The sequence below is a fragment of the Pyrgilauda ruficollis genome, unplaced genomic scaffold, assembly GCF_017590135.1.
Source record: "Pyrgilauda ruficollis isolate IOZ18807 unplaced genomic scaffold, ASM1759013v1 scaffold327, whole genome shotgun sequence".
Taxonomy (NCBI): domain Eukaryota; kingdom Metazoa; phylum Chordata; class Aves; order Passeriformes; family Passeridae; genus Pyrgilauda; species Pyrgilauda ruficollis.
The window spans coordinates 1-25,450 of NW_024524678.1; the positions used below are offsets into that span (position 1 = coordinate 1).

At 40.3% G+C, this 25,450-nt stretch overlaps 1 protein-coding gene across 6 annotated transcripts in view; it reads left to right on the top strand.

The window, feature by feature from the left end:
* The first annotated feature begins 1,493 nt into the window (after positions 1–1,493).
* SYNJ1 (synaptojanin 1) overlaps positions 1,494–25,450 on the top strand; it is a 48,439-nt gene continuing 24,482 nt past the window's right edge. For 5 of the 6 annotated variants that reach the window (XM_041474522.1, XM_041474524.1, XM_041474527.1 and 2 more), the window contains exons 1-11: positions 1,495–1,877; positions 8,471–8,557; positions 8,948–9,215; positions 11,507–11,732; positions 12,922–13,005; positions 13,519–13,580; positions 13,855–13,951; positions 15,223–15,392; positions 17,111–17,192; positions 18,409–18,561; positions 21,574–21,739. In XM_041474522.1, coding sequence (XP_041330456.1) covers positions 1,754–1,877; positions 8,471–8,557; positions 8,948–9,215; positions 11,507–11,732; positions 12,922–13,005; positions 13,519–13,580; positions 13,855–13,951; positions 15,223–15,392; positions 17,111–17,192; positions 18,409–18,561; positions 21,574–21,739 — 1,519 coding nt within the window. In that variant the 5' untranslated portion in view covers positions 1,495–1,753. Of the gene's footprint in view, positions 1,878–8,470; positions 8,558–8,947; positions 9,216–11,506; positions 11,733–12,921; positions 13,006–13,518; positions 13,581–13,854; positions 13,952–15,222; positions 15,393–17,110; positions 17,193–18,408; positions 18,562–21,573; positions 21,740–25,450 lie in introns of all 6 variants that reach the window. The other variant, XM_041474523.1, reaches the window with a different exon arrangement.

Genomic DNA, 25,450 nt, shown 5'->3' on the forward strand with positions numbered 1-25,450 from the left:
GCTCTGCTGCTGCCCGGTCCCGAGGGCGGCGCGGCCGCCGCACGGAAACCCCCACGCGAGATTAGACAAAGCAACTTCTACGTTAAGAAGTATCCCATTTGTATCCCATACCTCCTTTTTCTCGCCACTCATTTTTCTTTGATTTCAAATCAGAGTTATGAAAACCTGCTTGAGTACAATATTTTCTAAGTAGTCAATAAAGTAATCCCTTAAAATTCATAACCTAAAGTTATACCTGTTTCCACAAAAAATAAATACACGAGATTCCTACTCACTGTGTCAAACCTTATTTAAAAGACACCAAAATAACCCTACAGAAATAGTTCCACAACCAAAACAAACCATATAAGCAACACCAAAACCACACATCCAAATACAGTGTTTATCAGTCACCAATCCTAAAAATCCATTTTCTACATGCATTGTTAGTATACCTCTTAACACTTAAGCTTATCCCTCACAAACTTTAAATTTTAAATCAGTAAATCCTATATATTACAAACTCTTAAAATACAATTTATACACTCTTACCTAAATTACAGTTAAGTCACAAAAATTAAAATTACTAAAGTCATTACAAAAAATACGTGTATAATATTAGTTACAAAAAAAACCCAAAACAAACAAAAAACCACAAAACCACAAAGAAGTTACCTTAAAGTATCAAAAATATAATTTAAAACAATTAACACGACTAAGACTCAACAATACATAAAAAAACTATAATCACTCGAGCACAAATTTACTTCCCAATATGAATTCCCACGAGGGCGACGAACCGGCTCTGTCGGCCACTTGCTGGGGGGGGTCTGGGCGTAATACCACTGGAACGCCTAAAGCACACAAAAGAGAACGGAGCCTAAGAGCTGCACCAGAAATCGAGACCTGAGCAATACCAACTGCTTCCAGCCACCAGTCGCTGCTCACCTTGCCCACTTACCTTGACTGCTAAAATCCAGCTTTACTTCCTAAAAATAAAGGCAAACAACAATGCTGTAACACAGAGACATCATGCATGCTTCCCCTGCACAGACAGTGACTGACCCGAGCCCCTCAGCCCAGTGAGACTTGTCCTTTACGTGGCCTAAGAGGGGTCACCTCTCGCACATCCTCACCTCCAAAGCTGACTCAAAAATTGTGGGGGGACAGAATGTAAGAAAATATAGTGCAGAAAATAATCTCACCCCTAAGGAGTTGCAGCTGGGCCAATTAACAAAGATTAGGAACAGGCCTGACTTGAACAGGCCACAGCTGTGACCAGTGAGAAGGAGCGTGCTATAAAAGAGTGGGTTGGCTGGCTGAGAAGGGAAATGGAGCTAGGTGGTACTTTGTGAGGAAGAAAGGGTCAGTGCTCTGAGGAGCTGCCCACAGGAATACACCATGAAGGTATGAAACTTTTGTAATAAGATAACAACAAAAAAGTCCTCCCAGCACCTCGCTTTCATCCCCTCTGCGTGTCACAGCCCTCGACTTATCTCTCGGCTTTTTCTGGGTAGTTGTGGTTTTGAAACACTCTTTTGCCATCTTTAGGTAATCCCTGTGGTTTTTTTGGACATAGATAAACTAAGTCTCATGAGGTAGAATGAGGGAGCAGGGGATTTTGTTGTTAGTTTTTGTTGAACACGTTAAATCCGTGGGAAAGGCCGTGGGTCAAACCAGCTCTGCGGGAGGTGTGTGGGAGCGCAGGGAGGTTTCAGGGAGCTTTCACTAACATCGTCCTGTGTTGGACAGGGCTGCCTGCACTTGAGGCAAAATGGCTTTCAGTAAAGGATACCGCGTCTATCACAAGCTGGATCCGCTTCCCTTCAGCGTGATCGTGGAAACCAGGAACAGAGAAGAATGTCTCATGTTTGAGTCCGGAGCTGTGGCTGTCCTCTGTGAGTCGATCTGTTTTGATAACTGCTCTGTGAGAAAGGTGGCAGACTTGGCGTTGTGTGAGCCATTTCATTTGGGGAATGGAAAGAAGCAACTGTTCTGTTTTTCTGTTTGCTAATGGAGAGGCTTCTGATTTAAATGAGAAAAGAGACATTTTCTTATCTTCGTCTGTTGAGAGAGAACTTTGCACGTTTCATTGCATTTCTTTATACATCCATATTTTCATGTCCACTAAATTTTCTTATAATTGCCTCCAGCATCACTTTGTTTTTTGGGTTCTAAACAACCCTATTTTGAACATGTGATAACTCATCGACGAGCTGATTCTGATGTTGCATTTCAAAGCAATAAATTCTATATTCTTAAATGTTATATCATAATTTGGTTTTATCTCATTTTGTGTGATTTTTGATAGCTTTTTGATTTTTAGCTTTATTTTGTCCCTGTGTTTTTAACCTCCCTCAAGACTTGGTATTACTTGGTCTTGTAATAAAATGAGTAATATTTGAAGCAAGATGTCTTGCATTGCAAAGTTTTTACATGTTTTAACTGAAGGATGCACGAGATATTTCCCTAAATTTTTGCCCCCCCTCTCCTTTTTATTTTTTTTTGTTGGAGAACACTGAAATGAGAAGTGCAGAAGAGAACCATAAGGCCTATACATAGATTTTTAAAATACGTAGAATTATAACGTATGTTTTTGTTTTTTAGGAAGTCAAAGCACCTGGTTGCACAGCATTTCTGAGCTCCATTTTGGCTCTTCTGTAGAAAGCTTTCATTCCATGGAAGTTGTTTTCTCCTTAGTTAGTTTCTCCTTCTAACACCTGTTAGAGGCCAGGCAATGACTGACATGGTTGCTGCAGGTGTATGGTTGTCCAGGTGAACGGAGGGGCATTTGTCCTATTTTAAAAATTCTGGGGTTTTCTACTGGTACAGTTTCTTCTTACTATGTATTTAAGTAATCTCCTTGGCTTTGGTAGCAGTATCCATAATGCACTGTGGTGTGGATTGGGAAGAAGTGTCCAGTCATGGACATAGCAAACAGGTTTAGTGCAAGCCATAAGGTGTTTTGAAGATTTGTGGAACAGGTTGTTTTATCCTGTGTTTAGTAATTATGGAATACGCTTGAGCTACTTAAGGGCTAACAGATGAAATATTATTTATTCCCGAAGGTTATGCTCAAAGAGAGCAGTAAGTCACTTCTTGTGCCAGGATACACTGCAGGCACCTGGATAAATGTCCTTTCCTAAAAATTAACACCCATGTCCAAGTTCTTGCCCCCTTCCTGACCTTGCTGTTACCGAGCAGAGGAAGCCAGACCTGGAGTAGTTTGGAAGCCTCTCTCCTCTTGGGTTCTGTACTTAGTGGTAGCTCATTATTAATCTGCAAAGCACTGTCCTTGGAATTCTAATTGGTAGGTTACGTCATAGCAAATGTTCATACTCAGCTGGAAGTAGTCACTGAGTATTGTTTTCAGTAAGCTTAATCAGGAAACTGGTTACTCTTTTTCTGTCTGGTACACGTGCATAGTTTTCCACTGAATATTTAGCAGTGGTATTTTTCTTTAATTCCCTCTGTTTTATTTCTGTAGAATTCCCTAAATTCTTTAGGTACTGATACTTTTCTTAATGGTTGGAAGATTACACTCTTAAACTGACAGCAGAAAAGGCCCAGGAGTCCCCTAGCTCAGGTTTCTTTCTTCTCTTTCTGCTTGCTGTTCCCATCTGGTGTCTGTTCTTTTAAATGCATATTTAAAGGAGTACAGTTATTAGTACTCAGGAAGACTGGTGAAGTGTTACTTCTCCATCTCGCTGGTCATGTCACAGAATCCAGACAGAAGATTCCAGTCTGTAGCTGTACAAACTTTATTTGTACAAATAATAGACCAAGTTAATGCAATACTACTGTCCCTTGAGAAAGATCTCCCATGTTTGTAAAATCTGTATGAATAGATAGAAAAATGGTCAGATCAAGTGTATACCAATTTAAATCCAGAACAGCATCACTTTAAAGTGTCAAAAACTGCAGGGTTTTGATGATGGTGCTACCACTTTTTAGACTATAAAAATTGACAGTACTGACCTCAAAACTGTTATGCATCTTCCCAAATATTTTAATGAATACTGGAGATGAAGTAACATGTTTAGCCTTACACCTGATCATAGTTCTACCTGTATGTAGAGTGGCTAATAGATGCACAGCCTAGTGAAATACATTTCAGCATTAAAACTGATTCATGTGGTTCAGTTCTGAGAGCCTTAGTGAACTGCACCTCCTGGAATATCCACGTACAGAAATTTGGCTTTGAAATGGGCTAAGAGAACAGAGTGGAAGCTTACTGGTCCTTTAAACATCATCTTAAAGGAAGCACATCTGTCATTTTGCTGAGGGAAGGATAACTGCTTTAGCCTTCCCCCCGTGCCCTCGGTGAGGCACTGCAGGATGATTCAGAGGATTCGGTTCAGCCTCGGTAGGAAATGCTGCACGGCTCAGATGGTGGGTGATTTTCAGTGCCTGTGCCATGTGCTGTTCCCGTCAGCCAGGTAGGAGGGAAGCAGGGAAGAGGGTCGAAGGGATAGTTCAGAGGTGGTGGTTGTGTGACCCTCAGTCTGAATGTGGGAGCAGCCCAGGCCATGCTTCTCCTGGAGGAGTTCCGTGTGGATTAACTGATGTTGCTGTGACTGAAACACCTGAGCCATACTTTGCTTTCCTGTGTGCTTTTAACACCTCTTTGGTCAGTACGGTCCTGTTATTGGTGTATGGGGGATCCTTCTCAAAGCCTGGTGAGAGCACCTGGCTTTAAATGTCAGCAGCTTCACTGCTGATTTGTTTGGAATTTATTTGGAGGGTGTCATGGATCTATTTCTCTTACTTTCCATGTGAAATGGGCAGTATATTTGTTCTCTGAAATAGGGCTCTCTGAGATGTCTGAACTGGAAAGGTTTCCCTGACTGGGCAGGAGTGTGCTCTCTCTCCCTCTCCCTGCTGGTGAGTCATCCCACATGAGTGGTAAGCTGTCTTTGCTCCTGTCGCCTGCCATGGAGAACGTTCTGTCTGGGCGAACACGGAGCCGCGAGCGTCACGCACATCCCTGGACTTCAGAGTCACAGTGTCTGAGCAGAGAGCAGGTGTGAGCAGGAGGAGGCACCGTGCCCGCCCGGGCTCTGGAGCTCAAGTGGGAGCTCCAGTACCCTGTGTGCAGCGGGCACCCTGGTAGCTGTTCTCTGCCAGGGCTAGCAGTGCTACTCAGACCACGGCTTAGTAAGGAAATTCTTCCACCCAGTTAGACCAAGGTGGTCTCAGCAGGCCTTGAAAAGCAATCTGTCAGGGTTTTCTCATCCCCAGCATCCTGAGCTGAGCCAGTACTAGGGGTGTGTCAAAAAAAGAAGTATCAAAAGTAATAAAATAGTTCTTTCTTTGGTTGATTGAATAGATGAAAGTGGCGAGTCTGTTCTGATTTTGATGTCACCTCTGTGGTAATATTCGGGTGTTAGCTTTAATTTAAAAACCAAAAATCTAACAGTCCTAATTTGACAAAACCCTTGAAAACCTTAGTCTTAAAAGATCAAAACCAAATTGTGTTCCTAAATTTTTCACATTTTTTTCCAGATTTTTCAGATTCTAAACCTTTTAAAATGACAGTTGTATGGACTGCTCATCTGTTGTAAGTTAGAAGTCTTTGGTCTGAAGGAAATGCACATAATTTCAGGGTTGTGGTTTTGCTCCCAGCTCAGAATCCCATATTCTACCTGGAAACTGTAGCCACTAACTAGACATGTGCTGTCTCATGGCCCCCTGTGAGCACACCAGGAAGAGAACCCAGCCAGAGAGAGTGACTTTCAATGTGAACAGAGCCTTTCAGTTGTTAAAACTGGGAAACTGATTTCTGGATCTGGAATGAAGCAGAATACGTGTTGAATCAGATTATCACGAAAACAGGATTGTTGATGGGGCTTAATTTCTGTAACACTGGTAGGGCTGACATATTCCCTTCAAAATAATGGAATTGCTCACCTTTCTTGTGAGAGTCCGTGAATGAGAAGCCTTTTTACAGATGGCATTTTAAAATGCTGTTGGCTGTTAATCCTTAATAAACAGTGACTTGCAATTTTGTTGTTTTTCTCTAGGCACTGCAAATGGGGCTTTCTGGCTTTCTCCAGAGGTACATGGCAAATTGATTTGAAAATCACTTTCTAAATGTTGTGATTTTTGTGGCGTTGTTGTGTTAGTTTGGTTTGGGTTTCTTGATATTGCTTAATAGTGATCATGAAATGATAAAATCTTCCCATTTTTGGAGGGCTGAAGATAGGGGTAAGTAGGACTGGTGCCTTGGGCTTCCAGAGGGCAGACTTTGGCCTGTTCAGGAGACTGGGTAAGAGTCCCTTGGGAAGAGAATGGAAAGGAGTGTGGTGAAGCTGTGTCTTCCTGATTTCATCTTGGTTTTCAGAAGCTTCAGTGCTTTTCCTTGATGTTGTAACACTCCTGACCACAGGAAGTTCCTTATTGGGCACTGCCCCAAAAGCAGAAGCCTGGGGTTGGTGGGCATGGACCAGGGCAGGATGGAGGAAATGATGCCATATTGGACATTCTCCCATCTGCCTTAAAAAGCAGATGAAGGTGGGAAAAGCATGGGCAGTGTGAAAGAAACATTTAGATGGTCATTGTGGAAAGGCTTTGAGTTCACACTGAATTAGGTCCAATGTAAATGAAAAACATGGCATGAAATACTTGTGGTTGGTTCTTGGGCACTTTAAGAAAATAGTAGTTGACTACACACAGTAAGTTGCTCTATTTTTATTTGGTTAGTTGGTTGGTTTTTGCAACCCTTTGCTGCTCTATTAGCCTTTGCTGGTCTTTTTTGTTGGTCTGAATTTGCAAAGCCCATGTTACTTAATTTACTTTGGGCATTTACTTATTAAGGCTTGACAAGGATATCCAGCATTCTCTGCAATGGAAAAAGAGAATAAATCCATCTAAGACAGAAAAGGCATTGTTCTGACACGTCACTAAACCCCAGCAGGCACCTGTGAGAAAAATCCTGCAGAAGTTTGAAAAGAAACCTGATCTTTCCATAATAATGTCAAATGTGGAGGAAGAACACAGCAATTTTCTGGTTAGGGAAAACTGAGTTTAGAAGAGTACATTAGTACTATTAAAGCATTTCTCAAAAACAGTTAGAAGGAACCAGGGTCTGAAGTTTAGAAGTTCTTTCCAGCCCAGTGGTTTTCTGGTTAAGAAAAACACAGTTTGGTGATGCTGACAAAATGTTTTTAGATTAGCTGCAGGTTCTTAAAACTCACCCTGGGTGAGGACATTAGAAATACATCCTCATACTGCTATAAACCTATTTTTATTATATCTGTATTACAGGAATATTAGTGCAATAAGGTAAAGAAACTTTTAAAAATCCACTGAATAAAACATTGAAAGGGGTTGGATTTCAAGTTGTGGTTAAATAATAGTTCGATCTATTTTAAATTGTCTGATCCACTTTAATAAAAGAGCTGGTGGATATTTGAACAGAAGTGGTAGGCTTGTGCACAGGCAGGGCTATACTACTCTTAGGGGATGCTTGTTAGGAAAAGCAATTCTAAGTAAAATAGAGGGTTTTTCTATTCTAATAAAATAGAGATTTTATTCTAAATGACATAGCTAATGTGAGAGAGAGCACAACAGAATGCCAAGGCAGATAGGCATTTTGATTTACTCTTCATGTCATGTCCAGAGGTTTTTGGTGTAGAAGTAAAATGGTGCTGATTGTTGGTAACCATGGAATCTTGATCCCTGTAGATCCAGTGGCAAAGCTGGAATTGTTGATGTTGCCCTTCTGGTGCAGTCTTGGTCACGAGGAAAAGCTCAGGACGGGTGGGATGCTGCTGCTCTGCAGCCAGGCTTTTGGGCCTGGCTGTTCTAGTGCTGATGAGAGGGCTGAAATAGACACTTAATTCCCAGGAGAGCAATGGCAGATATACTTTGATTTCTCCTAAAATATGACAGGGTTGTTTTGTCGTTTTCTTTTCAAAACTGTCTGCGAAAATTGTGTCTTCCTAATTCATCGAAGACCTGGGTTTTAAATACCAGTTTTTGTGGACCTGCAAGACTTTTGATCTGCTTGGAGTATATCTAAGATAGTTAAAATGGACTTGTGATAGTCTTGTTCAGAGATAATACTGCCACATGATGGTTTTATTCTTGGAGAAAAGAATATTGGGTATTTTTTTTCCAGGAAAAAAGCAACATTAGGCACTAATTTTAGGTACAGGAGAACATTCTCAGATGTGTTGTTTGTCTGTACTCTACATGCTTTTTATAAGAAGAGATGACGTTAAAAATGCCAGTGTTCTCCTTTAGTATCACTTGGAGTTTTGCTTTTTTTATTGCTTAAAAACATAGCACAATCGTACTTTGTCACAGAATCAAACCCTCCTTTTCCATTATAAAGTGCCATATGCTCATACATTTTGATTTCTTTCCAGAAGCATCACGTAAGCAGCTGCTTTTGTAATCCCTCAGGTTCTCAGTTTGGAGTGGCTCGTTCTTGCTGCCATAGTACTGGGGCATTTACATCAGCAAATCTTTCATTTTCTCTCCACAGCTTCTGCAGAAAAAGACACAATCAAGAATACGTACTCCAAAGTCATGGATGCCTATGGGCTCTTGGGCGTGTTAAGATTAAACCTCGGTGAGTCAAATATGTAAAACATGAATTTCTCATTTGGGACAGAATACTGTGCCGCTCCTGTAAGAGCGGATCTTTGCAAAGAGGAACAGGGCTTATTTTTTTTTCTATTTGTTTGGTTTGATTTTTTTTCTTTGCAGAGCAACTTACAAATTTGGAGTGCTCCCAGAAATGAGGGAGTGGACAAAAATAACTTCTGTTTTTGCAATCCCTGTTCTTTGCAGCGTAGTTTCTCCTTTTCTTCTGTAGAGCTTGGGAATGTGTTCTTGGCGTTGGCTCCCTGTATGTTTTTTCAGGCAGATAGGGGTGGGTTTGTGTGCCTTTGGCACGTGAATGAACCAACACCTCCTCTGCCGAGATCCACTCTTTGCTGTGCCCTTTCTTGTTTTGCAGGAGACACGCTGTTACATTATCTGGTTCTAGTAACAGGGTGCATGTCTGTGGGGAAGATTCAGGACTCTGAAGTGTTCCGGGTTACTTCCACCGAGTTTGTGTCCCTGCGAGTTGACCCCACGGACGAGGATCGTATTTCAGAAGTGCGCAAAGTGTTGAACTCTGGAAACTTTTATTTTGCGTGGTCTGCGACGGGTGTCAGCTTGGACCTGAGCCTCAGTGCTCACCGCAGCATGCAGGAGCACACCACTGACAACAGGTTCTTCTGGTGAGTTCACAATTGGTTCAGCAGGCGTTACAGAATGAATTCTGCTAAAAACTAATGCCTGGCAAGTTTTTATCCTTGTCTTTCCCAGCGCTTACATGTGCACCTTTCTCCCACAAATCTTGAGATGGAATAGCATTACTTGGGCTCTAAGGGTGGAAGTATATTACTAATGACAGGATGGTTTTGTGGCCACTTGGAAGTTTCTTAATTGGAGGACACAGATTTTTCACTGCTTTTATTGTGTTTTCATCTGAATATCTCCTGTGATGTTGTGTTTCAGTTTTGGTGCCTCTTCATTCTTCATCAATTGTGTCATTTTTTTAAATGGGTGTGGTTATGAAACTTCAAAGAAAAAAGTTCCTGTTTTTTAGAATTTTCTGGATTCTAAAATGGTGCGGTGTTTGCAGATAGGTTCCAAGGGAGTTTCCAACATATGAAAGCACTTCAAAAGTTTTGTTACTCAAAAAATTATGATGTTGCACCTTTTGTTGAGACAGCAGGTAGGCTCTGCTACAAAGTGCACTTTGCTTGGCTGCTGCACTCACTATCCTTTTACGGGATATTTTTGAATAAAGTATTGTTTTGACACAAATAATTTTTGGTGAAGGGAATACTGCTCTTTCTGTTGATCAGCAGCTTAAATAATGCCAGTAATGGACATTGACATGTCAGAAATTCTGTTCCCTTCAGCCTTCGTTAAAAATGCTCTGTGTGTCCAGGAGTCTTGGAAAGGTGCTGAAGCCTTGGCTTTACACTGTTGGAATAGCTGAAAAGCTACATCCGTTCCCCCCTTCTGGCCAAAATACACCAAACCAGCTCCAGCATATGAGCCAATGCTTCTCTAGTCTTAGCTGCTGTTTTGATCAGCTAGAGGAATCTGATCAGAGTGAAATATAAGAAAATTATTAAGGCAGGAAATAAGCTCAGGTCTGCAGAAACTTTATTTCCTTGATGTAGGTTTAGAAGGGTTGTAGAAACCTTGCTGTTGGTGTATGCATCTGGAAAAAGATGCATAGACTGATCCATTCATCAAGGCTTGAGAAATGATGCCTCTTGACCCTGTCCAAATAAGCTGGGCTGATTCTGACCCCTGTTGTAAAACTTGGGCAGTTACCTGGTTCTGTGTTTTTTTTTAGCAAGGACCAATGAGGTAGGTGGAATGTCCAGGTTCCAAAATCTAGAAATGTAACCACCGAAAGTCAAGAACAGGAAGTATTCTGCATATGCACTTCAGTGAGCTTCCTGTGGATTTTTCTGTGCCAAACATCTAGGCTTAGAGTGCCCAGGGCAAGAATATTGTTTGCTTTCAATGTCCTATTATAATGCACCTGTGTGCTTAGGTTTAGGATGAAAAGGCTAAAATAAAAGAGCTTCCGCTGTTATAATGAACATGCTGTTTGCAATTCCAGTAGAGTTTTCTGAGTAGAGACACAACCAGGCATCTTCCTGGAGTTAGCTTTTCTTTGCTTTGCAGAAAACTTTGCTCTGTTTTTATACAAGTGAATGTTTCCACAGAAGATCAAAAGCCAAGCTCCACTAGAGAGAGGCAAACAAAATATTTCACAAAACCTGAACTTGAGTCTTACTTAGTTAATACAGCATTGATTAGTGCTGGTGAATGCACAGGTACATTGAAACTGTGGATCTTCCTTTCATGTGAGCAGTAACTGCTATTAGAGAATCGTATATGCAGTATATAAAGTACCAACACTCAGCCCTGAAATGGGTGTTTAATGACATTTGAGAACCAGCTGGCTGGCAATGTATTCCTGGAAGCCTGTCTGGTGACTGGCTTAGGGTTAGGTGGCATATAAGGATGGCATATAATGAGAGCATTTAATGTATATTGATAAGAATTTCTGTTCTAGCTTTATGTTGTGGTGGTGTGAGATCGAATGGGACTTTACACAATACAAAAAAAAGTAACCATGTCATTGGAATCCTGCCATGCTTTCCTAGAGTCTGTAATCTCTGGCTTCTCAAAACAAGGCTGAGCAGAGAAGTACAAACAACTTGGGAGTGTTGGTTTTTTTTGGTGGGTGACAAGCAAGGACTACAAGGGTTATTATTTTAAGGTCATGGAAATTCATAGCTTCACCCCATCTTCTTATTGTGCTATTTGCAATTTCGAGAAGATATTTAAATGAGTTATATTACAAAACTATAGCATGCCTATTTTCCTGGTGTTATTTGTGTTAGTAGGTGTGAAATGTAAGGGGTTAGTTTGCTTCAGAGTTGGAGCTGAGTTGTAATTCCTTCTGTTTGTTTGATGGTTGTTTTCTCCCTGACAGGAACCAGTCACTGCATTTGCATCTGAAGCACTATGGAGTGAACTGTGACGACTGGCTGTTGCGCCTCATGTGTGGAGGAGTGGAGATCAGGACCATTTATGCAGCTCACAAGCAGGCCAAGGCTTGTCTCATTTCCCGGCTAAGCTGCGAACGGGCTGGCACCCGATTTAATGTCCGCGGAACAAACGACGATGGTCACGTTGCCAATTTTGTTGAAACAGAGCAGGTACGTTACGCTCCAGAGCCCACAGCTTGGCTGACAAGCCTATGTAAGTCCCCAGTCACCTCAATGATGAGATTTTTGCTCTACATCAACGATCACAAGTGAAGTCTGCCACCAGCAGATATTGGAATAGTTTCTTTGATGCTATATTAGGAAGCTAAGTAGGTTATGCAATTTGATGATCTTGGTTTTTAGTGTGGCTTATGGTCAGGGCATGCCTGGGTCTGAGTTGCAGTAGCTTAAGAAGGTGCTGAACTCCTGTGGGTGGCTGTGCTTCCCCTGAGCCCCTTGAGCTGCATGGCAACATGTGCCACTTCTGGCCTGAGCTAATCTAAAGTAAGAGAAAGAGGCAGAAGGGATTGTTGGCAAATACCAAAACACCGGTGCCTTGTGGCTCAGCGTTCCACTCCTCTGAAAGGCAGCTTGTAGAGCCAATGTCATTCTGCTGCCTTGGCTTTTCATGGCTCTGCCCTCATTACACAGAAATGTGAGAACCTGCTAAATCCTTCTTTGCTGGCTTTCCTTGGCTCACTTTGTGGTAGCCTATTCCCAAGGGGTTGTTCCTGCAGCTGTGTTCGTGCTCCTGGGTTTCTTTGACTGACTCACTGACTCCCTCCAGAACCCAGGTGACTGAAGGAGAACTTCACCCACAAAGGGCTCTGCTTGTACACTCCAGTTTCAGGAGTTTAATCAGAACACTCTTGTTACACTTTCTCTGCCCAAGTTTGCTTGTGTGCCAACGTTGCTGAATGGCTGTGGTGTGTTATTCCACTTGAGTTTTCCTTTCCTGGGTACTTCATGGACCATGATGTGTTGGTTTCTGATGCAGAAAATCTGTGCAAGTGTTCTGAGTAGGCTGCATGGTGATTTTCTGTGCATTGGTGTTCATTTTAACTGTTCCTGCAGGAAAGTCTCACCAAGTTGTTTAAAACATATTACTCCTAGTGCAGAAGTTACTCAAGCCCAGATAATAAAAGCTGTATTTCCTTAGATGTTGCGAATTCTGCAAGGACAATGAGCGTGATGGAACTCTTTGTAGGAATTGTTCACAGTCTCAGAAACAATATTTTAGCTTGCAGTGTGTAATATGTAATACATAAATATATTTTATTTGCTCCATGTTTAGTTAAAGCTAAGAATTCTAAAGCCTTACACTGTGATAATTATTACTATGCTTTACTTTCCTTAACAGGTTATATATTTGGATGACTCTGTGTCATCTTTCATACAGATTCGAGGATCTGTTCCCTTATTTTGGGAACAGCCAGGCCTGCAGGTAAGCAGGAGATAAATAAGAATTATCTGTATAATTAAATCTGTGTCTTTTTAAACGTAATCTACTAGCCTTTGGGCTCTTCTTCACAGTTGGCTGTGAGGATGAGGTGATCCTCTGGGAGTTTGTTGGTGATATTGTCTCACCAAGCCTGCTTCTCTCAAGTCTAAAAGTTGCTTTGCACATGACTTGAATGTCCATTCCTTTTTCTGTGTCTCCTCTTTGAAGTTCTTTTTCCCCTTTTAAACGGATTATCTAAGGGTATCTAAAGAGGCTGTTTTCTTCTGAATTGCTCTTGCGAAGTCTTCTCAAGAAGTCAATAAGGATCAAGAGTTTCTGTAATAGGATTTCATCACAATTTTCTTGAAAGCGGGACTGATTCAGCTCCTACTCCTGCGACACAGTTTTTGCAGGAAAGGCTAAAAGAAGTTTGTGCCTTACAGGGACTCTAGGTTCTTTAGACATAGCAGCATTTTACTCAAAACAAGACAATTTAATCTACTCTTGGTATTGTAGGTGGGATCCCATCGTGTCAGGATGTCAAGGGGTTTTGAGGCAAATGCACCAGCTTTTGACAGGTAAAAAGCATCTAAAGTTTTTGCTAATGCACTAAAAACCTCTGATAAGTTCTGCTGCATCACAGAGATGGGATATGTTATTCCAAGTGGGAGGCTTTGTCTGTACCAATGTGGAATTCAGCAAGGGTGGGAGCTTCCTGGGGATTACTTATGCCTTTCAATGCTTTGCTGGAAAGTATGAATAAAATTTATTTTGGATACTTTGCAACTTCTCAGTGTTGCAGTTAATTTTTTGGATGCCAGAAAATGACTGAATTTTTTCTTCTGTTAACAGGCATTTCCAAACTCTTAAAAATTTATATGGCAAGCAAATTATTGTAAATTTACTTGGGGCAAAAGAAGGGGAGCACATGCTCAGCAAAGCCTTCCAGGTGCGTATGACAGTTCTTTCACTGTGCATATCCTTGGAATTTGCTTGTTTGCAATGAAGCTTTTATAGAGCCTTTGGAAACCAAACCCCCAGGTATGCTGTGCTCTGGGAGCTAAATTTGCATTTATCATAACACTAAAGCACTGCTTAAGATGCTTGATGTGAAATGAATTGTTAAAAGCTCTCTACATAATTCCTGTTTGAGTCTGTTCAGATTGGTTCCTGTACTGGAAAATTATAACAGCAATGTCGACAATGTTGAGGGAGGGATTTTAATTTTTAATTTTTATTTTTGTGTTTCTTGCTAACTAGGGCCTTATTGAAAACAGAAGTCTTTTTTACACTATAAAATTGATGAATAAATACATTATACTTTATGATATTTAATGCTGTGATGTTTCTCTTAAAGATATTTCTTTTGAAATTAATGGATATATCCCTTATTTTTTTTTAAATACAATTTATCAATTTAAATATGGAGCTGCTTTGTGATTAGCAGGAAATGTTTGTTCAGAAGATGGTAACTATAAGTGGCTGCTCTCATTAATTCCCACTGACTAGTTTAAAAGAAAACCTCATGCTGCAGTTCATAAACACCGACTGTTTGAGGAGTTCTGTCTGAAGCCAGAGAAGATGTCAGCAGCCATCTGTTACTTCCCTCTCCCTTTTCCCTCTGCATTGTAGTGATTGAATGGCTGGGGCATTCACTGGGATATTTGCTGTACCGGCTCTCGTGGTGGGAGATGGGAGCATTCCCAGATGTGCATCCATACCCAGGGCTTTTCCAACAAGCATTGTGTGGGCACTTAAGGATTTTTCAGGGACTATTAGGCAAAGTTTTGCTTGAGCCACTCTGCACAGCAACCTAAATAATTTGGGTGGGTTTTTTGCTGGTAGTAGTTGAAGTGTTCACTTGATCCCCATTGCTGACCAGCGTGTCAGTGACTGTTGGTGAAAAGGGGTTTCACTGAAACAGCCTTTTCCAAGTGAAAACATTTGAACAGCAGAATAGGCCATGGGTTGCCTTGGTGACCCCTGGGGTAGTAAGGGAAAAACGCCTGAATTTGTGACAAGGAATGCAAAAATACACATGATATATTAATCAGTTCTGAGTGATTTGTTTCAATGGTGATAAAAGCTGTTTAATTTTACCTAAAAGAAAGCTAATAAAACAACTTGGAAAATATTTGTAATCTCTTGTTTAGCTCCTACTTCTGTATGCTCAGGTACTGGTATATTTATACTTTTTTTTTTTCCTGTTTACAATGCCAGAGCCATTTGAAAGCATCTGAACATTCAGCTGATATCAAGATGGTGAACTTCGACTATCATCAGATGGTTAAAGGTGGAAAGGCAGAAAAACTACACAGTGTGCTTAAACCTCAAGTCCAGAAATTCTTAGAGTGTGGATTTTTTTATTTTGATGGAAAGGAAGTGAAAAGGTTGGTGTGTATAACTTTCCTCAGATTAAATTGTGGTGCTGGGATGTGTTTCACCCCTCAGTAAGAAGATAAGAGAAAGGATGTTGCTTCTGTTACTGTAGTTTTAGTGTATCCTGGGTGATCCTTAACAGCTGAAATGTGAGTCACCTATTTTACTCTGATAAATCTTGTCTCATCCTGTGTATGCTCTAAGAATCTCTAAAGAAGATCTCTGTGAGACATTCAAGGGGCAAGAATTAATTTCAGGCCTTTCACCTCAGGATTTTGTGAAAATGGTCGCTAGTCCTTTTTCTAGCAGGCAGCCACATGGAATTAATGTCTGTTTTTCCATCTTCCTGTGTAACAGGCTGAGTATTTCCCTCAGTGATGGAACGTGCCATTTTCTGTGTGTTGTAAATGTGTTCAGGACAGTGTTTTTGGCTGTGCCTGGATCCCCCATTTGACAGATTCCATTCTCTCAAAGCGGGATTGAGATGCATGTTTCCTGCTCTGCTCGGTACTTATTCCTGATTCCTGGAGCAAAGGCTGTGCTTATCTCAGCAGGAAAAGGGAAGCAGAGATAGAAGTAGGCAGCATTCCTTCTCTTCTCCCTTCCACACCCTTAGTCCTTTTAACTAATGCAGAGCAAGGTGCTGAGTGAGGTTCTCCCTGAGAAAGAGTTGCTGAATGATGAGGGGATGAGCTCCAAAAGGCTTCACAAGTGGTATATGTTTGGTTTTTTTAATTGGGGGATTCATATAATGCCACAAATCAAAATTCAACAGACTGAAAGCGAAAAGAAGTTGTGGCTTATGACAGCTCAAAGACTGGTGTTAATAAAACTTGGTCATAATGCTTTTGAGTTCATGGACTGTCTCCTTTGGGAAATGTCAGGCTTTTTGCTTTGTATTTCAAATGAAATGCAGAGATAGTAATGAAAAGAAAAATCTTGAAGCAAGTTCTTCAGAACTTGCTGCAGTTTGTGGTTAGGTCTCTAAGTCAAGGTGCTGAAACCATACTGGCTTTGGTGGGCAAAGTGTGTAGTGAGAACGACAAAAGTAAGGGATGAGTGTGTGTCCTTGGGAGAGCCATTAGAATTTTGTACTCCTAACTGAGCAAGCAGCATATGGATGCTGCTTAACAAGATCCTTTTGAGAGCTTTCTAGCAGGAATTACTGGGCTTTTCCCAAAGGAAGTGGAGCAGTTCTGAGTGCTTGTGGGCCTCAAACATGCCTTGAGCTAAAGGGGAGAGGCTTGTTTTTCATTTTTATGAGCAAGTAGTGAGGCACTGGAGTTGGCTTTAGTTGTATCATAAATTCTTGTTACTTTTAGTTAAATAAAATTAAAGAACTGACTCAGGTTTTTTTATTATTATTTTTGTTGTAATTATGACATATTTCTCTCTGAGGTTTTTTGGAAATGTGTTAGTTGAATTGTTTGAAAAGAAACCTTAATCTTGCTTGACACTTAACCAAGCAAGCAAGGAGGACTGGGAGAAACCGAAGCAGAAGGACTCGTGTTATTTGCAGAAAATGCCTGTGCTGTGCTCAGTGAGCACTTGAAGCTCACCCTCTGCTGCTGACACGTTTATAAATGTCCTTGTGGGGCAGGAATGTCACACTGACAATGCCCTGATTTGCTGCTCTGGTCCGGATCTCCCTGTCCCTGCCTCTGTTGAGGAGATGCGTGTTAAATGAGTTACTTCAGTTGTTTTCCCTCTCCTGTCGTCCTTGGCACAGATCCCAGAGTGGCACTGTCAGGACCAACTGCCTGGACTGTCTGGACAGAACAAACAGTGTGCAGGCCTTCTTTGGCTTGGAGGTAGGAAACCCACGTCCAGCTGCTCCTCTGGGGCACCTGGGCTGGAAAATAGAGTCCCTTCCCTGGGAAGGGTGATGAACTGTTCACAGGTGTGTTTCTAGTGTGAGCTGTTTCTTGGTCTGACTTCCAGAGAGAAGACCTTCAGCATGTGTTTGAACATGAAAAAATAGGGATGCTGCAAGGTCAAACCTAGGAAAATCATTATCCTTCTGCTTTCTGAATTTTATTGAGTTCAAATTGTCCTCTTAAGAGGAATTTATGTGATAACTTACAAGGCATCAGACCTATTTGATTCTGGAATCTGTAGTGCTTGGCTGCTGCATTTACACAAGTTTTCTGTGGTATAAGACTCTCTTTATGTTCTTGATGTGTAGAGTACTTACATGTCAAATGTAGCTATCTAGCTTTGTTTTTTCCCTTCATATCCTTTTAAGGACTGCATAAATACAACTTTTGGTTTTTTAAACCAGATGTGCCAGGTTTTTCAGCAATGAGAATTAAATTATGATTTCAGCTGAAGTATGAGAGCTAAAAATATACAACTAATTAATAAGAAGGGAAATGGTTAATCCTGAAGAACTGCTTACTTAAATTTAAAATTCTATTAAATGAGATATATGAATTCTTACTTTATTTAACACAGTAGATACTTAGAATAACAGGTACTGAACTCTAGATGACCCCCTAAAATTGTAAGAGCAAGCAGCCAATTTCTAAAACTTCTTGTATATTTCTTCCTAATTTTGTTTTGCAAGTTTGCTTTTGTGTCTTTTGTTGTTTCCTGCCCAACCTTTAGAATTTTGCCTTTGCTATTCTGTGTCTGTTATCTGAGGCTCCTTCTTGCTGTCAGACACCCTAAGGTTTTAAAGATTTTTGAAGAGCTCTTGAAAATAGCTTTTGTGTTTAGTTTGGTGAACTTCAAGATGAAAACGTTTACAACTCAGCTACATAATTTTTTCCTGTACTACTACCTATCTTCAAAGGAAAATGCCGTGTTGGTGCTAAATTACATGTATGATGCAGCCTTTCAAGCACGTTATGCTGATAGTTTGCTCAGAATTATAGATATAAACCCAGGGTTTGTGGGGTTTTATGCATGTATGCTGAAAAGTATGATGGGCCTTTTAAGAAATATATTTGAAGTGGGGGGGGTTTTGTTTGTTTTTGGCTTGGTTTGCTGGGGTTTTTTTGCTAATGCTGTCTTCACCTGTTACAGATGCTAACAAAACAGCTGGAGGTATTGGGACTAGCTGAGAAGCCTCAGTTAGTTACTCGCTTTCAGGAAGTTTTCCGATCCATGTGGTCTGTGAATGGTGATTCTGTCAGTAAAATTTATGCTGGGACTGGAGCCCTTGAAGGAAAAGCAAAGGTAAAGTACATCTTCTCAAATGCTTTAGCAGTGTTCAGTATGGTTTTTAATAAATTCTGCCATTAATTTAGCAATGATGAGATTTTCTTTAAAAAACGTGCTCTTTATAATCCTAAAACAATCCCAGACAAAACTCAACGAACCAAAAAAATTAACTTGAAATGGTTGGTTCTGTTGATAACCAGGTCATGTTCCTCTACATCCCTTCCTAGCCATGCTTCTGCCTCCCACATAACACTATTGTGTATGAACAGATAAGTCTGAAATCTTCGATTGCTTTAGAACACAGTTCAGAAAAATGTATATTCAAATCAGCTGTAGTTTCTTGGAATATTTTTGCTTTTCTCTCAGTACCTCTCCTGCTATTATTTCAGTTCCATTCCCTGGAATGAATAATATTTCCTTTTCAAGTGTGTTTGATGGGAGGTTGTTCATGTTTTTAATGTTTAATAGTGTTAATACTAATCTAGTTGTAGCCTGGTGGGTTTTTGTTTGCATGTTTGTCCAACTTTTTCTTCTTAGCTTTGCAGTCACTGAAAAAACCCCAAATTTTGTTTCTACCCTGCTTTTTAATGCTGTAAGAGCAGTTCCATGCTCCATGACAGTGTAATGCTTCTCTTCAACTTGCCTGGGTTGATGCCTGAGTTGTTCCCATTTTCTACTGCTGCCTTTTGGTTTTTTTCTCACGATGTTGCTTTTTTGTTTCCCTAATCCTGTCCCTTGCCAGGTGATACCTGTCAAGGCAAATGTTGACCCATAGCAATTTTTGCCCTTAGTTCCTTCAAGAATGTCTTTTCACACTATTCTTTCTCCTAAAGAATGTGTTGCTTCTCATTCCATGTTATAGCCCATGTACCCACAGCCAACTGTTTTGGGTTTTCCATCATTTGTTCTTTCACACTGTGCCAGGGTCCTTCTCTCCTCATGCAGGAGGTGTCACAGCAAAATACATTAAAAAAAAAAAATCAACTTGTTGCTTGTTCTGCCCCTTGACTGGTGCATACAAGACTTCTTCATTTGGGAATTGCTTGTATTTTACTGTAGAGTGGAATTTGGTTCAGGATGTTTAGTTTTATCTTCTTACAAAAATGTCACCTAGACTGCCAGGAAAACTGCAGTAATTATTTTATGGAGTGTCTCCCCTTGTCTTAACTTTGCCATTCAACCTTCTCTATTCCTTTTCCTAAATTAATAAATATCTATTTAATCTAGTTCATTTGGCTATTTTTTTATTATTGTATTATTTAATGTATCTATTTCCATTTTTAATGTTTAAAACAGAGTAGATGTCCTGGTTTCAGTTTGTTAAACCACAACAGTACATTTACTCTGATGTCTTTGGAATAATTCTGGATCCCTGCCCTGGGACAACTCTTAATTAGTACCACATATCATAAATCAAATCAAACATCTCTGACATGAGTCCAGTCTATTCAAAGAGGATCTTTAATGCTTGCAAAACCGTACAATACTTGCTCTTGTTTCAATTAAACCTGACTCAGTATGTTTTTGAGTACTCTGGTTTTATATTTTAAAATGTAGTTTTTAAGGTGCATTCTCATTTCTCAAATGAAAAGTTTGATGCCTGAAATTTGTTCTATTTCCTACTTGTCAGTTTGATTCTTCAAAGCCTAAGTGTACTTAGAAGTAAAAATACAGAAATTTCACGTAAGAGAATTATTTTAACCTTAAGTGTGTTAATATACCTTTCTATACTGAAAACCAGTTATTTTTAAAGTGTTATAATACTCCTTACATCTAACTCCTTACCTGCTCTTTCTTTTGCTTTCTCGGGGTTCCTTTCAATTAATTGCCTGAATGGTGAGTGTGGTTTTTTGGATCACCAGTTGTATGTTGTCTGCCAGGAAGGGAGTACATCCTGTCAAAATCCTATTGCAATAGAGTGCTCCCCACAGCTCATCCCCATTGTCTGCCAAAGCCACTTAGCCTTGCCAAAAGAGTAGCTTCTGTCTTGCTGTCTAGTACAAGTCACAGAACTAAATCCTACGGTAATTTTGTTAAGCTTTTGCCTTCTTTCCATGTGCATTTAAAAAGCTTTCATGGACAGAGCAAGCTTTAAACTTGGGAGTATTTTTTTATAATAACACATCCCTTGCAGCATCCCTGATGGATCACAGTCTGTATTTCATGTACCTGCAGCAGTGTGTGTTCACAGACACCTCACGGGCAAAGCACATGCAGCAGCACATGTGATCAGAAAGGTGTTTTGTGTGCCCAAGTCAACACTGCCAGGTTTGGAATCGAGTGCGAGACTGCATTACGTGTCAGCTGCATTATCCTTGAGGTGTGTGTGACTCCCAGGCACATCTGCATCGGCAGCACATTTTTCTGGAGACTCTTGTTTAGCTCAGGTGGTTGGACACTGTTCCTCTGCACCGCGGTGCAGTCAGGCCAGGGTGTGCAGAGACAGTGTCGGGGTGTGTCTGTAGCCATGGGTTAGTGTCTGTGTTCCTTCTGGGATGCTGCATGAGACTTGAATATTATTTCAACAAGTTAAGGCCGGTCTTAAGTCGAAGCGCTCTCTGTTTTTAACATGGATATTCCAGAATGTGAATTCTGAACTCCTAAGTGCATAAACATATACATTCATGTGTCATGGCATTTGGATTCGAGTGCTTGCTCATCTCTCACTTTGGGGAAAAGCCCAAAAGCCCTGTCATGGTCTAAACATGGCACTATATCGAATTAATTTTTAAAGACCTAGCGTTTAGGAAAAAAATATTTCCTCTCCCTGCAGTATTTAATTTAATTTAATTTAAATTTGCTTGTTAGATATGCCTTGTAGGTATTACTGTGTTTTTTAGCATCTGGGGGTGGGGGGAAAGCATATGCAGCACAGTAGGCTCAGACAACTTGATTTAACACTTAAAGAAGAAAATTGCCTTAGCCCTTAAAATCATTAACACAGTTTACATATATCTACTGAATATTGCCAATGTATTGTGAGCAGTGTCCGACATAAAATGTTTTATACATGTTCCTCCCTAACAGGCTGGAAAGCTGAAGGATGGTGCTCGTTCTGTGACCAGAACGATCCAAAATAACTTTTTTGATAGCTCCAAGCAGGAGGCCATTGATGTTTTGTTATTGGGAAATACCCTAAATAGTGATTTAGCAGATAAAGCACGGGCTCTCTTAACCACCAGCAGTTTACGCGGTATGTGTCTTTCAGGATTTTAATCTCTGATAACTATTTGGTGTAAGAAAGCTGTATCAAGTTTGTTTTCAAAGCACTGTTGGAAAGTATAAATGTTATGTTCTCTTGGCTTATTAAAAAATGGAAGTTCTGCTTTACTAATAGTGCCAAACTAACGTGCTGCAGAAATTGCTTCACCTGTTTGTTTTTTTGGGTCAAGTTCTACGTCAAAACCAGAGGGATTTCCGTAAAAAACTCTGCTTGTGAGAGCAGCCTCATGAGTCTTGGGGTTTTTGTACCAGAAAGGTGGTTCCCCTGAAGAGAACAGGGTGCTGAACCAGCATCCTGCATCCCCAAAGAGGTGTAGCCTCTGTGGTCCCCAGAACTGTAGTCAGTCCCATCTTCTGCCAGTCTGGTGGGCAGGAAAATAGTGGGTCAGTCATAGGGCTGTGTTCAGTCCTCCCCTGGGACATCAAAACTACAGGAGCTCACATCTGGGCAAAGAAGGAACTTCAATTTGGATCTTCTTTCCAAGATCCCAGGTAATAATATTCTTGGTTACTGCAATTTTTAGGGAAGCGTTCTTAAGTTTTCCTTTTCATTTTTTCTTCCTTCTCCCGGACACAACTTAAAATGAGGAAAAGTATGTCAAAGCTCTAGTGCAAATCTCTGGCTCAAGAGGAAAATAGTTGCCCAGTTGTAATCTTGATGTTGAGGGTCCACATCTTGATCTGATGTGGAGGCTGAGGGAGTGGTTTTGTCCCATTTGTTTAGCACAAGGTTTCATGTTATTGTGACTTTTTTTCTTAGATCTGAAACCTGGTGAATCGGCCTCACCTCAAAAGTAGTTAAAATTTGGTTTCATTTCCTCTCACTTTTTCTGGGGGTGCAAGCTGTCCTTTCTGTATTTGCAGCTCCTGACAGCTGAGGGGCATTAATCCCTCTTCCCTGAAATCTCTCTGCATTCTCTGCTAGATGGCAAGTTAACCAGTGGGGTACTTCAACAGGTGTGAATCCATTATTAATAAAGGAGGAAAAGAGAATTTTCTTGTCCTGCTGTGGAACTTGCTAGATTTTGCAGCACAAAACATATGCTTTAGCTGATGCAAATGGTTATGTGTAATAAATTGTGTATTAACAGCATGTTTTCTCACTTTGCTGGAAAATCCTAAAAAGCAATAACTTATTTGACTAATCTTTTCTTGTTTCTCTCTTACTGCATCCGCAGTTTCAGAGCAATCATTACAATCAGGTATAGTATAGTACAGTAAAATAAACTGTAAATACCTGACCAGCTGTTGTTGTCTTCTGGCTTTTCTTGTGTCTGTCTGTGTAATATTTGGCTATGGGCTCACATTTTCCTGGTGGTGTTTGGATCTGGCATTCCTGTGCCCTAACATCCTTTAATCCAATAAAAGTGAGAATATAAGAGGTCAAAAATGTTGCATTTGAGCTTGGGTGCAAGTTAGGAAATGAGGTAACTAATTCACAGGGGTTTTTTTTTGCCCATGCTCCGGCTGCAAAGGAGTTTTCCTTTTTAGCTGATTTGGAGGTTTCTATAATTTTGCTTTGTTTAGGATAAGAGGCGAAATTCTTCAGTACAACTTGTAATTTCATCTTATTTGCTGCCAGAAGGTTCCACATGCATGTGTTCATGCAGGAAACTTGTTCAGCTGTGCAGCACTTCATGTTCTTGTTCCCAGAAGCCATTTTTTAAAAGACAATATTCCAAATGCTCTTCTATTCAGGTTTTACTGTGTTGAGCAAATTTAAGTAGCCTTTTCATTTGCCACTTTTGCTTTTCCTATATGTGTTTTACTCTACCTACTTAACTGTCAGTGAGTGTCTAAAGAACGAAATCTGAGTCACAAGTAACGTACGTCTGATATCAAGTGATTCACTGCCATTTTGTCCGTGTAACCAAGTGCTTATTGGAATGACTGGTCACACTCACTGATGGTGTTACCTTCTATCTTAGAGCTCTGGAAGAAGAGCCAGCTATTTTTTATATATTTATCAATTACTGTTGCTATTATTATTTATGTCTAATTTTTATTATTTACTTGAATGCCTATTTTTGTAAGAGTTAGAAATCGACTGTTTTTTAGCATTTCAGGGTTTCAGCTGAGTATGAATTGCATATATTGAAATATTCCTACAGGAATTTGGATGTTGCAGTAAAACAGTTCCATCAAGTTCCAGTAGTTCCATTCAGTTGCACAGAATATTCCAAACAGAATTTTAAATTAACACTCCCTTTGTAGAACTGATTTCCAAATTTCTGCTTGCCTAGTAAGAGCAGCAGTCAAAGTATTTTTTCTGACACTAACAGAAAATATAACTGATTGGATTTCCAATGTAGCAGAGTGAGGCACAATTTTGCTGAAAAGGTAAATATGTAGGAAAATCATAGTCTCAGGTGCTCTGAAAAGCACTTGGTTCACTCAGTATTTTGGAAAGCAGTAGAAATTTTTATTTCTAATTACTCCTTTATAAAAAAGTCATTTTATGATTTAGGAAGACTGCTAGTTTAAAGGTATACATTTTTGTTTGTAATAAGCTTGTTGTCAGTTTACTTCTAAAGTTAGAGTCTAACCTGGTAAGGCTTTTCACATTAGAGTCTCATAACATCAGGAGTTAAATAGGCAATAATGAAATTTTGCAGCTTTTCTTAAAAGCTGCTCAGTAGCAACTGAATGATTTGGACTAACTAAAATGAAGCTGAAATCGAGTAAATTTTGAAAATAAAAAGGAGGAACATGCAAACTCTGCTCTTAAATTGGCTCAGAGTGCTGCAGAGGCTCATCTCTGCAGGCCTGCACAGCTGCCTGCGGTGCTGCTTTGGGTTCCCAGGGTTCAGCCAGCCCTTGGGATGAGTTGGGGTTTTGGATGTGTTGTGGCTGCAGCGTTGCTGTGATTGTTTCCCTTCAGTGGCTGGGTGCTGAGGTGGCTCCTGTCCTCCAACCTCTGTGGCCTTTTGGGCACGTGCTGGACTTCTGGCTGGAGTCACCTGGAGTGTGGGTCAGAAACAGACCGTATCCTGTTGGCTCCTTGCTGTCTTCTAGACTTCATTTCCCTGGATTTTGATGAAGAAAGCATGATCCCGAGCGTGATCTGCTTGGAGCACCCCAGGGAGACACCAACCAGTTCATTGTCTTTTCTGTGTGGCTGGCCCATTTATGGATGTGTGATTTGTTCAGCAGGGAAAGCATTCACAGCCAACAAACACAATATATTTTCTTCTCTTGCTTCTAGTTTTTTTCAAACCCAATAGGGATAGAGAATACCTGATTTTTGTTTTAACCAGGTAGCCAAGAATAACTGAAAAGACAACATCAGCTCACTAATCATATTATTTGGGGATTTTAAATTAAAATACTGTTCCCAGTAACTGACTATTTTTCTAGACAGCAACAAGTGAAGGGAAGAATTCCATCTAATATTATTTATATTGTTCTTTTGGAATGTGATAACCATGAGAAGATTCAAAATAGGTAAATTAATATAACTTAGGTAAAGTACCCGAGCAGTGAATCAGCCTTTTTCTTTCTGCATTTCTTACAATGCCCTTTACATATGGGTCATTCCTCTCTCTTCATCTGACAGACAAAAACAAGGCACAGGGAAAGGCTGATGGGACAGAGAAATGAGTTTAATTATTTTGAATCCCAGCCTACTGTCCTCACTAAAGCAGCTCTTTAGGAATTCAACTGATGTAAAAATAATTCAGAT